The 11899-nt window shown below is 54.6% G+C and overlaps 3 protein-coding genes across 3 annotated transcripts; 2 read left to right on the top strand and 1 right to left on the bottom strand.

Annotated features, from left to right (window-relative positions):
* Window positions 1–60: 60 nt before the first annotated feature.
* Window positions 61–864, top strand: CKM354_001253000 (18S rRNA (guanine1575-N7)-methyltransferase; the record flags this gene model as incomplete). The annotated part of the gene is made up of 1 exon (XM_044808052.1): window positions 61–864. The coding sequence occupies one exon, from the start codon at window positions 61–63 to the stop codon at window positions 862–864; it is 804 nt and encodes a 267-aa protein (XP_044663987.1).
* Window positions 865–3588: 2724 nt separating this feature from the next.
* On the bottom strand, window positions 3589–6192 carry CKM354_001252900 (uncharacterized protein; the record flags this gene model as incomplete). The annotated part of the gene is made up of 2 exons (XM_044808051.1): window positions 3589–5952; window positions 6007–6192. The coding sequence occupies 2 exons, from the start codon at window positions 6190–6192 to the stop codon at window positions 3589–3591; spliced, it is 2550 nt and encodes an 849-aa protein (XP_044663986.1).
* Window positions 6193–9028: 2836 nt separating this feature from the next.
* Window positions 9029–11135, top strand: CKM354_001252800 (uncharacterized protein; the record flags this gene model as incomplete). Its single annotated transcript, XM_044808050.1, has 3 exons — window positions 9029–9158; window positions 9218–9259; window positions 9319–11135. 3 exons carry the CDS (start codon window positions 9029–9031, stop codon window positions 11133–11135), a joined length of 1989 nt encoding a protein of 662 aa, XP_044663985.1.
* Window positions 11136–11899: the final 764 nt, after the last annotated feature.

Below are 11899 nucleotides of genomic sequence, written 5' to 3'. Positions count from 1 at the left end.
GGATTATTCCTTCACCTCTGCCTGCCGTTGCAAGCACACGACACTCCTCAAGCAGCCGCCATGTCTCGCCCCGAAGATCTCCTCCCGCCGGATATCTTCTACAATGACACCGAATCCCGCAAATACACGACCTCGTCCCGTATAAAAAACATTCAAGCGTCCATGACCAACCGCGCCCTCGAACTTCTAGATCTGGACGAACCTTCTTTCATTCTCGACGTTGGCTGTGGGTCCGGACTGTCTGGAGAAATTCTCTCCGAAGATGGGCACACATGGGTGGGAATGGACATTTCCTCCTCAATGCTTGCACAGGCTTTGGAGCGAGACACAGAAGGCGACATGTTCCTCGCAGACATTGGGCAAGGAGTGCCATTCCGAGCAGGAACATTCGACGCTGCAATCAGCATTTCAGCGATTCAATGGCTATGCAATGCAGAGACATCCGACGTGAGCCCTGAAGGGAGATTGAAGAGGTTTTTTGATGGGCTATATGCCTCACTGAAGAGGGGTGGGAAAGCGGTGTGCCAGTTTTACCCGAAAAACCAATTACAAAAGTCATTGATATCCAATGCGGCGATCAAGGCGGGTTTTGGAGCAGGTATCTTGGAAGACGACCCTGAGTCGAAGAATGTCAAGTACTACTTGGTGCTGACAGTAGGTGGAGGAGATGTCAGAGGCGCTGTGCAGGGCATGGACGGCGTCGACGTGCTGGAGAGGGAGAAGAAGAGTCAGATGAAGAGGGGAAAGGAAGTCAAGGGCAGCAAGAGCTGGATTATGAGGAAGAAGGCGCAGATGGAAGCGAAGGGGAAAGTGGTGAAGAGCAGCTCGAAGTATACTGGAAGGAAGAGGAAGATCGCGTTCTGAGGTTGTGGAAAGCAGTCACAGAATGGCGCTCTGCAGCGACTGAAGAGATGTATGGACTGGATGGAGAAAAGAATGATACCCAAGGAATATTGATGGCTTGATGGTGCGGTGGGGTTTCGAGCCTGGACCTCACTCGAGAAGCAATACAGCCACAAAGTAGCACACTGAGTGCGCTAAGCTCTACGTCCAGACCGACCATCGAGATCCTCGATCTTCTCCCGAGCCTCGTTCAGCAACATCTCCGAAGGGAACAAACAAGTTAAGGTACGACTGGATTCTGTTACTTGTGCGGTGCAGTGAACGAGGTGCATCTGGAGCAGTCTCATCAACTGCATACACGAGAGCACACGCGTTCGATAGTGGCGGACTATCTCCACGCGACATCTCGCATCCGTTGCATGGCAGAAGCATCTGCATTGGATAACCACAAGATTCCAGATTCGCCATCGACCGCACCCGTCCATCGAACCAAGAAGCAAGGAGACCTCCCGACCCTAAATAGGATACCATGGGTCACCCCCAACGGAAATGAATATCCAGAGAGCGAGGGCCAGACCATCTCACATGACCGACACCTCCTGCGAGCTCATCACAACGAGGCGTCCATCCCTCTCGTCTCCGGCACTCCTATCACCACGATCCCTGATCAAAGAATTGACGGACATTCCTACATACCGAAGCTCCCAAATTAACCCTCAAAAGACCATCGACGGCGAGCTCCTACCCTGCGTCCTAAATAGAACCAAGAGAGTTCAGCCTCATTCCCTACAGCGAAACAGCTCTCACGGAGCTTTATCTGATCCATCATAGGTCACATTCAACTCGACCTGTCAGCCAACCGTCCCGGAAACGGGCGCTTATACCGGCACGGAACAAAGCAAGGTAGAGCGAACCGAGAATTGCTTGTTTCTCCTTCCAAACACACAAGTGCACGCGCAGACATGCATGCATGTGGAAAAAGGCGCTTGCATGGTTTTGGTTCGTGAGGCGAGCTCGAGCTTTGCTCAACATGAAGCTGTCTTGGCGCTTTTACTGGCTGTCAGGGTCTGCTTGGAGCTCTGCTTCGCCACAACAACATGCGACTCCCACCCCACGATCAATCTTAGCTTGATTCGCCAATAGAAGTGTGGAGTGTGTGCTTGACTGCTCTCTTTCGTTGTTGTTGTTCTCGACAACGACAAGGATTCTTTTATCTGTATACGCAGGGTTGTCAATGTACGATGACGATTGTTTGTTATTCCTTCGATGATGATGAAGAATTCAACCAAAAGGATCGGCAACATCGCTTGCTATCCGAGGAAGGACGTGGAGAGAAAGAGGAAATTCTGTCATCTGAGCTTTCGGGGATCCGATGTCGCGAGCAGAGACTAGTTTCACCGTACTTTTATGCTGATGCGCATAATTTATCACTCTCGTCCTCAACACTACTGAGCGTCATGATACAGCAAACGTCCTTCGACTCTTCTAAGCGCCCAAACAAACATCTCGACCGTTCACTTCATGCACCTCTCAAAAAGTGTATCCCAATAACCTTTCAAACTTATGCAACGTCTGTCCCTCCTGCTTCTTACACTAATGCACTCTGTCCGCTTCTGTCCTTCTCTTCGGCGCTTCAGCATAGAACGCTGCATGGAAAAACGCAAGAGAAGCTGCAGGAACATTCTGCTGTTGTTCTGTCTTGCCTTGTAGATATTACGACCACGCGCATGCCTGGCCGACTATTACTGTAGTGTTCTTAATTCTCCTAGCGTTTAACACGTCTTTGGTCGTTGGGAGGAGTCTATATCAACGTTGGAAAATGAATGGGTCACTCTACTGCGTCCATGGGCAACCGCGCCATCATAGCAGGTTTCTCGTGTCAGATCTGCAAAGTGGGCGCTTACATGGAGTGGCACTCGTCGCAAAGTTCGTTGACGAGGCGATGAAGTTTGAGAATCAGTGAAGAGTATAGTTGCAGTCTTTGATGGGCGCTTAAGACAATGCGATCCTTCGCTCGCTTTCCGTTCTCGGTCAGTCCACGCAAAGACGCTACGTAGATGATGTTGTGTGATGAACATTCCGCATCGTGATGAAATAGACGAGAGATCTTCATTCACACTGTCAAAGGCGGCTCGATTCATCATGAAAAAGAAGTTTCTTGAATTTACTTTTCCTTTCCCGTTCCCTCCTATCGAGTGAATGAGTGAAACGCTCGGGTAGAAAAGAGTATAAGCTATCTACTTGTAAGCGCTCATATGGTCGCTTGCTACTTGAACCGAAAAGAATTGCGGCCCCGAGGCCAAACAGTCTGTCCTCCACCGTCATTGAAATGACCCCATTTTGTCTTGTCTCTCTCATATTCATGGATATCAAATGCCCGAAAGAATCATGCTCGCTCGTGTCGTGTCGTGATCAAATGTGTGTTGTTGTTTTGTGTTGTGTGTCGTATCGCTCGTTGCTGATGTAGAAAAAGAAGAGAGGGTATCCAATATTATGATGCTCGAAGAAGATAATGCCATCAAGTAAGAATGATAAAGCCGCCGGAGTGGTGATGTTGTCAAGCGGCGTCGTGTGTTCATGAAAGGTTCCGGTGTTGGGGTCAGACCTCGTTGTTGAGGGCAGCCGATCACCGGACGTGAGAATGGAAGAAACGCCCAAAACTCTCTCGCTAGTGTCCGAAGTAAAGCGAAAAAAATGAAATTGCATGTTGTCGTGCCAGTAACGGCCAAGTCCAGAGTCGCCTCATCACACCTCCTTGCCGTTGACCTCCACATCGTACCCCTTTCCCTTTTGCTCTCGTGCCTTGGCGAGCATCAATTCTCTCATCCAGTCGATGCGATCATCCTTAGTCTTGACGGCGAAGTGATGGGTCTTGCCCTCGGCTCTCCTCTCACCCTCTTTGGCGCTTGGCACGAGCTGGAAGGCGAAAGCGGTAGCATCTTGCAGTTCTTTGCGGCTCTCTGCACCCTTGGAGATGGCGAGCGATTTGAATGCGCTAGAGAGCTTGTGGTTTGAGGACACGCTGCTGCAGGCCACGGCGTAGTCGTCAACGTTGATGCTGTCCTTGACCTCAGCTGAAAGGCGGGCCGAAGCATGCTGGGTGAGTTGAGTGCCCTTGAGACGGAAGTGAGAGTCGGTCCATTCGTGGCGCAGCATCTTCGTCTTTCGCTTGCGCATCCAGCCAGAGTGAGAGCAATCTGGTCCGTAACCGAAGTCGCGGGTCACAGGGGAGTGCTTTGCTGGGTCACGAACGGATGAGGTACGTGTGGGGACTGATCTGGACGAGGCATTGGTTGAGATAGAGGGACGGGACTCTCCGTTTGACGAGGGTGAAAGGACCTCGCCTTCTTGGACGACGGGTAGGGCCATGGACGGTCGGCGCCAGTGCGAAGGATCTGTTCGAGACTTCGATCGCGACAGCGGGGCTTGTGGACGGTACTGCATATTCGGGGGAACAGACTGAGAAGTGTCTCGAGACAGAGGGGCCGTAGGAGGTCCAACTTGCATTGCTGGCACATCAACAACCGAGGCCGGTGTTCCCAGGCGGTAAATCTGCTCGGCTCTGACTCCTGGTGAGACTGTTGCGGATCTGCAGATGTTGGCTGGAGATGCGGTTGCGCTGCGGCAGACATACATGCCCGGGGTGGCAGTAGGACCCGCCGTCTGTGGAGAAGTAATGGCGGAATGCGAGAGCTGAGGCCCAGCAGACTGTGATCGCGGGATTTCAAGCCTGGGCAGCTGATTCAGTTGTCCTCGTGGGCCGGGTGTGTATGCTTGTCGCGGCGGCGGCTGTGCAATAGCAGGTGTCTGATGTTCTTGCTGAGACACAGCGGCTGGATAAGGTGTGAAAGATTTGGAAGGGAACATTTCATAGGGTGGCGAGGGTGGGGCATTCTCAGCGACGGGGCTTTGGACGTGCTGGAATTGCAGAAACTGCTTGACGTTGTCCTGCGGGTCCCGGGAGCCCAAGTGACTGAGTACGTCTTCGTGAAGGGCAAATTCGGGAAGCTGACCTGGACCGAGGAGATCTGATGAAGCAACCACTGAAGGGAAGCCTGCGGACTCCATACCAGCGTCAGATACGGGGCGGAAGGGGTCTTCGAGCCTGAGGTTGCCTTTTAGCTGCGACTGTGGTTGAGGTCTCACGTTGGGAATCATGTTCTCAGCAGTGCTCGCGTTTCCAGGGTTGCCGGCAACGAAGATGTGGCCGCCTTTCGTAGGGCTGATTGGGAATCGACCAATGCCATGCTCGTTCTTGAGCTGATCGAGCTCTCGTTGCTGCTTTCGCCACTTGGCGCATCTCTCACCCTTGGCACATTTGTGAGGCTTGGGAAGGAGTTGCTCGATGGCGACAATCGATACAGACTCGGCAGGGGTGATGAGGTCGTTGTTCTTTGGGGCCTTTCGGCCGCGACGTTTGCTCTTGCCGCGATGCTGAGTTGGTGAATGACCGCCATCGTCTTGCGACGACAAATCGCGACCTCGACTGGGGGATCGCCTGCTTTGTGAGGTGCAAGGTCTGCTGATGTCCTGGAATGGGGTGGGCTGAGGGCTAGGATGGCCTTCTTCTCCCTTCAACACGCAGATGGCATTCCACAGCTGATGTCTTTTGCCAAAAGAGGGAATGTCAAGTTCCTTCAAGTCTTCGAACTGCAAGTCGAGAAGGATAGATCCATCGATGTCGTGGATGTAGAAGCATTCGATGACCGTAGGATCAAGTTCAGTGACATACATCCAGTTGACGACATCCTGCGTGGACCACGATCGAATCCTGGCATGGGGGTCATCGTGGGCATCTCGCAAGGTCGAATCCAGTGAGAAGGCCAAGTCATGTGATTGCATTACCGTGTCCTCGGAAAAGGCGGTTGCAGTACGCGACGGCTGTAACGACATGTCCTTTGGCAGGAGTGGCGACATTTGCAATGCATGCTCGAAGTCGAACTCTGCCGAAACCTGGGACGATCGAAACAGATGTGGTCCTCTCGGTCCCTGCACAGGTTCGATGCGCAGGTCGAGAGGAGGCCGACTTTGCGTGCTCGTCCTTGGGCTCGGCGTGCGTGCTTCATCGTAGGAAGATATCGTTGTCTGACTTCTCCGTCTGCTATCGTACTGCGGAGGTGTCAGAGCTACCATCCTCCACAGCCAAGAGTCGCTAAGACTTACCGATTCGAAGCTGCCTTTCGCGGAAGTTCCCCCATAATCGCTCTCGTCCTCGAAATCGGTGTCGAAGATCTCTGTCGCCTCCGAGACCTGCGATACGGGTCGTGGTTCCAGCATGGAGGGCGTCTTCATCCGCTGAAACATGTCTCCTCCGGCCTGGAGAGGCGTCACGGGCGTGATGGCCTGCATCACGTGGTGTCGAGTGCTCGCTCAAAGACAGTCGGGTCAGGTTCTGGAGGGAGCGGTCACCGTCGCCGGTATGTCATAGTCTACACCGCATGTACGGTTGCGGCACGTAAAGAAGGTCGCGAGATGGCCTCCGTGCGCGAGTGGGCGCGGAGTGGGCCTTGTATACGGAGGAAGGCCATGTCGTCGCGCGCGCATAAGCTCCGACATGTTGTGCAGCGTTCCTCCTGTACAAGCACGTCTATGGCGCCAAAAGCGGTCTTGGAGGTGCATGCGGCTGCATGTCGAGTAGTGCGACGCTCCAATGGCCGGCGGTGGGTGATGGCTGGGGCTGGGTCCGGCTCGAGATTCGTGAGTGACAGTCCCCTCATCCCCGTCACACTCTGCTGAAGCGTTGAAGTCCCGGGCGGCTACAGACTATTGGACCGCACGCCTCGACGCTGCTGCGAGTGCATCCCGCTCCTTCCTATCTGGGCAGCCATGGCACCAAAATAGCGAAAATGAGCACTAATTATCTATCTTTGGGATCTGCTGTTAGAGTTGTCGAGGAGCGAACTCTCCAGGCTAGATCGGAGGGCAGACTTTCGCTGCATCCCGCGCGGGCGATCGACTCCACAGGCGAGACGCTTCGGGACGATGCGGAAAAGTTAACACGGAGGAGTGCCCTGTTTGGAGGTTGGGATAGGTGATGGCCAAGCGAGCACCTCATCGCCTTCGATATTGGGATGTTCGCATGCAGCAGTCATCGTCGCACCGCAGTTCTCTTCTCCTCCTGCCTCCCGTGTCGTTCGCGTCTGGCCATTGAGCGCATTATTGACGGGACGCGACACCCGTTCCTGACGAGAAGCAGAGTGCGTGCATATCAATGCTGTCCTGCGATGCAAGGGATTCAGGCACGTGCGTCGCACAACAGCCACTCTCCGACACGGCTGCGCGACTGCCACGAGACCAGCCGGGAGTTTTGCGCTGCTGTGCGCCCGAACACGACAGACGTGCGAAGGTCACGAGTGCCGCGCACATGCCCGAGTGGGACGCGGTCGCAGCAACGGTCTGGCAGAGGCAGTTGGAATATGGCATCCAATTGCAACGTCAGCTGCCCATGCGTGACTCGAGTCCATTCGAGCGGGCAGCAGCAGTGTTGTGCTCATCAGCAGGCTATCGGATCAATTCTGCCGTTCTGAGCGAGGACAATCTCGCGACGCTTGAGACGCGGTGAGTCGCTTCCACTGCCACGGTATCCAGTCAGCGCGCCGCGTCGTGGGGAGAAGGTCGAGCACGACTCCATCGTCGCAACTCTCGCATCGTGCACTGCACCGCGCATTCTCGTTCACGACGCAAGGTCGTCGCCGCGCGCGCGCTCTCTCTCCCCAAAGTTTGTCTGCTGGCCACGAGGGCGCGCGTTGCTTTCGCCCACGAGGCCTGCTATCGTGGCCCCCAACGGTCGTGTCTGCTGCTGCCAAGTTGCGTGTCGTTGCGAGTCAGACTGCCCTGGCTGCGGGGAGGGAGGCGTCCCCGGCAGATCGCTGCTTCCCGCTGCTGATTGGCCGCGAGGCTGTCGTTGAAGCACACGCTAGCGCACCACCTCACCTCTCGTCACAAGCCTTTTCTATCTGCACCTAACCTATCGGCGGCTACAGACCACTTCTTGCACGCAGTCACCTGTTCGACCCACTCGCCAGTCTCTTACGAACGCTGATCTGGTCGCCGACCACGGGCTCTCCCAGCACCAACCCTCCTAAGCCCGACACTATCCACACCTCTCGCGGTAGGGTTGAGCCGGAAAAGAGCAGACGGAATCACGGTGAGCTGGTGCGCCATTTCTGGGACAAGCCTGTGGGTGCCACCATATTGCTCTGCTGGCCATGCAGGTCCCAGCGGGCAAGTAGAGTCGAGATCGAGCGAGCCCAGACTCCTCCCGCAAGATTGACCTTCGTGGCTGGAGTTACACGAGCCTAGTGCGCTACGGTCAAAGTCGAACTGTGCGAGCTGCGGAAGTGCTTGCAGATGCATGGGCAATCCCCATGTCTGCAGCGGTCCGCATCGGGCTGCTATCGCCGCCTACTGCACGCAAGCTATCAGTTCTGTGATCAGTTGCAACCGAAGCAGAGCAACCTCAGAATGCGGTCAGGGAACTGACCCACATAATCCCGACCTCCTCGGGGCACGTCTCGAACCATGGTGTAATCAGATATTGCGTGGCGAATCGCAACACCGCGGCCTGGCGGACTGATCACGTTGGGCTGCGCGCCGTTGGCAGACTGATCAGACTCATCAAAACGTCCTACGAGTGCCGGCCCAGGGCATCATAGTGGGGTCGAAACCATCGCTCACATCTAGCAAGGTCCAAAGCTAACAAACGTTGCCATATTGCGTCTTCGGCCAGTCGGGTGACAGCATGTGCGACAGCAAGAATAGTGCAGGGCATACGGCCCGTTCGATTCGACAGATCATGCAGCCACAAGACCACCACATCCAATAGCGACATGGTTAAGCTTTTGCAATCCCGCTCAATTTACAGGACATGGCGGCATCCTCCACGCCTGCTTTTGTACTGCCGGCACGCAATAGTGCACAATCGTGCTCCCTCCAAGAATAGAATCGAGGCATTTAGCTTTCTTTTCCTGCGACGAGCCATCATATAAGCTATCTCCTCTCCCTCTCCCACCGCACCTCAGCAGTCGTTGATCGATTAATTTACAGTCTTTTTAACCTCGTTCCTTCGAACTCAAGCCCGCAGGTCAGGCTTGTCGTACCCTGTCGTTTAATCGAAAGCATCTTTTGGTCCCCTGCTCGTGTCCCGGCCATTGTAAAGATCCGGTAGCGTTATACATATACCCTCATGTCTTCTTCCGCGCACGCCCCGGCCCAACTCAAGCAGTCCTCGAAGATGGCTGCGCCCAAAAATGTCCCTTCCACGACGTCAGAAACGAAGGGTGCTGCATCCAAGATGCACCGACGTTCGCGATCAGGTACGTTGCTTTCTGGGGTGCATCGATTCGCGCCATCTGGACGCGCTGACCCGTTTCAGGTTGCTTCACATGTCGACTACGAAGAAAGAAGTGCGAAGAGGGTAAGTTCAGCTTGATTCAAACTTGCGTCACTCGATCCTCGACTGATCATATCATGTAGGCAAACCAGCGTGCAAGGCCTGCACACATCTAGGACTGCGATGCGACTACAAGCGACCCATGTGGTGGAGCAACAGCGATCAACGAAAACAACAAAAAGAGCACATCAAGAACGCGATCAAGCGAACTCAGATGACCAAGAAGGCTACGCAAACTCAACAACAGTCACTCAGCACCAGCAGTCCGCCTCCGCCTCTCAGCCACTCCGTTCCATCGTCGGTCGAGCCTCAATTCGCAGAGTCGTTTCCTCATTCGAGATGTTCTTCTGGCTCACCTCTATCGACCGGCTACGATCTACAGTGCCCTTCTGGTGACGGCTACTTTCCCCACCCTGCACAAGCGTTCATGCCTCACGGACCTTATCCCATGTTCTCACCCTACGAGGTCGATATCAAGACGGAGCGCGAGATCTACGTCAACAACGTTGCGACGCGGAAAGATTCTACCATCTCCACCTTCAGCACCTATCAGCCACCGCCAACTGCCGACTACCCTGCCGACAGCTGGGTGCAGCAGGAGCACTTCGAGTCAACGTGTGAGGAATTTGGAGAGGAGCCTGTCGATTTCAACTTCTTTGAATTTCCTCACGCTCCTCTCACTCCAAACCACGAGGCTGTCATCACTGTTGACGATGGCGACAAGTATCTCCTCAACCACTTTCTCGACAAGGTTGCGAAGCTTATCTTTCCCATTCTCGATGCGAACCAACATGGCTCCGCTCGCGCAGATGTCATCCTCCCGGCTCTCGAATCTAACAAGGCATACCTGCACTGCTGTTTGAGCATCGCGGCTACACACATGAAAGCGACCGGAAGTGGTGCACACGAGCAGATTGACAATGACATTGTTCGACATCGCTATGCCGCAGTGTCGGAGCTTTGTGAAGCTCTCGGGTACGACACCGACCACGCTCAAATCCTCGAAGCGACACTCGGCATGATCTTCTTCCAGTGCTCGGTTGGCCGTCCCGACGATGTGCTCCCAGATATCCCGTGGCACCAACACTTTCAAGCTGCGACGAGCTTGGTGCAGAAGCTTGACTTGCAGAAATCTGTCATTGACATGGCCGGCACTCCCCACCAAGCACCTTTCAACATGACTCTCGCATCGTGGATCGACATTCTCGGATCGACCATCATCGGTCGACAGCCACAATTCGCAGATACCTACCGCGAGCTGAACATGAGCAACTCTACTGTCGGTCTTGCCGAGCTCATGGGCTGCGACGACAAGATCATGTTCCTGATCTCCGAGATTGCCTGCCTCGACTACCAAAAGTCGGTCGGCATGGATGAGGCTGCGGTCTGCCAATATGTTCTGAGTCTCGGCAACGCAATTGGACAAATTGAGCACTCTGCTCCAGCAATCGAGAGCTGCTTCTCCACCACGGGCGCTATTCGTCCGCGTCAGCTGACCATCAACCTGACAGCCGTCTTCACTGTCGCAGCTCGCATCTACCTCTGCACTCTGATCCCGGGCCACAACTCTTCCGACCCCAGCATGTGTGCTCTCGTCGCAAAATTCTCGGAGCTGATGAACTTCATCCCCGCCGGCCCCGAGGGCTTCGACCGCTCTCTGGCTTGGCCTCTCCTCCTGGCAGGCAGCTCTTCACTGCGTGCCTCACCCTTCCGCTCCATGTTCGAAGAGCGCTGCGACCGTCTCGGCGAGGCTGCCAACTTTGGCTCCTTTGGCCGAGTGCGTGAGCTTCTCAAAGACATGTGGCAGATCAACGACAACGCCGCCTCTTCGGGAGACTTGCAGGGCATCCGCTGGCGTGATGCGATCCAGTCCAAGGGCTGGGACTTCCTCCTTATCTAGGAGGTGTCGTCTCCCTTGCACTGTTTCCCGGCCTGTCCAAGTCTCTCGCCTTCACCTACCAACACGGCCAACGACCAAACTTTCGGTTTAACGACACGTTACATTCTGTGCATAGCGATGGCGCTTTCTCCACACTAATCATCTGGCATGATGATCTACCTTTTTCCTTTAGAAATGATACCCACGACGCCAAAAAGAGCGTTCGAACAGCATGAGGCCATGATCTAGTGCAGCTCTCTGGCCGAGCGTTAATGCATATGGAAAGCGACATAGTAGCTTTCAGAAATGGCAAAAATGAAAATGAACAAATATTCAACTCACTTCTCTTTCACTTACTCCTCGCTTCTCGCAAGATTGCATGCTCTGCTGAGAGACAAATCATCATCGATTGTGATCAGACACGTTCACGAGCTGACTGCAACCTTGGCCGACGGCTCTCCCACCATCGTCCGCAGAGGGCCTAGGCCAGCGTTATAGCGGTGTTTTAGTGGATGCAGCATAGACTTGGCGGTCGTGTCGAGACGGGCCAGCGAAACAACTAAAATAGCCTCGACGCGGTCTGGTCGTGCCGGGCGGGTCCTCGGAACTAGTTTGGCCGTCGTCGATCTTGGAAATTCGCCCCCATGCAGCCTGGCCTGGCTGGTCGAAGCACGGCATCGAGGCCGTCGGCAGGAGCAACAAACGCACATCGAAGCAGATCGGATAGAGAGACACGCCCATTGCAGTCTGACCGATGCATCCGACAAGCGACTGGCGACGCGTGC

This window comes from Cercospora kikuchii (assembly GCF_019650295.1).
Source record: "Cercospora kikuchii DNA, contig_00009, whole genome shotgun sequence".
In the NCBI taxonomy this organism is placed as follows: domain Eukaryota; kingdom Fungi; phylum Ascomycota; class Dothideomycetes; order Mycosphaerellales; family Mycosphaerellaceae; genus Cercospora; species Cercospora kikuchii.
This window is presented reverse-complemented; position numbering and strand designations above follow the sequence as displayed.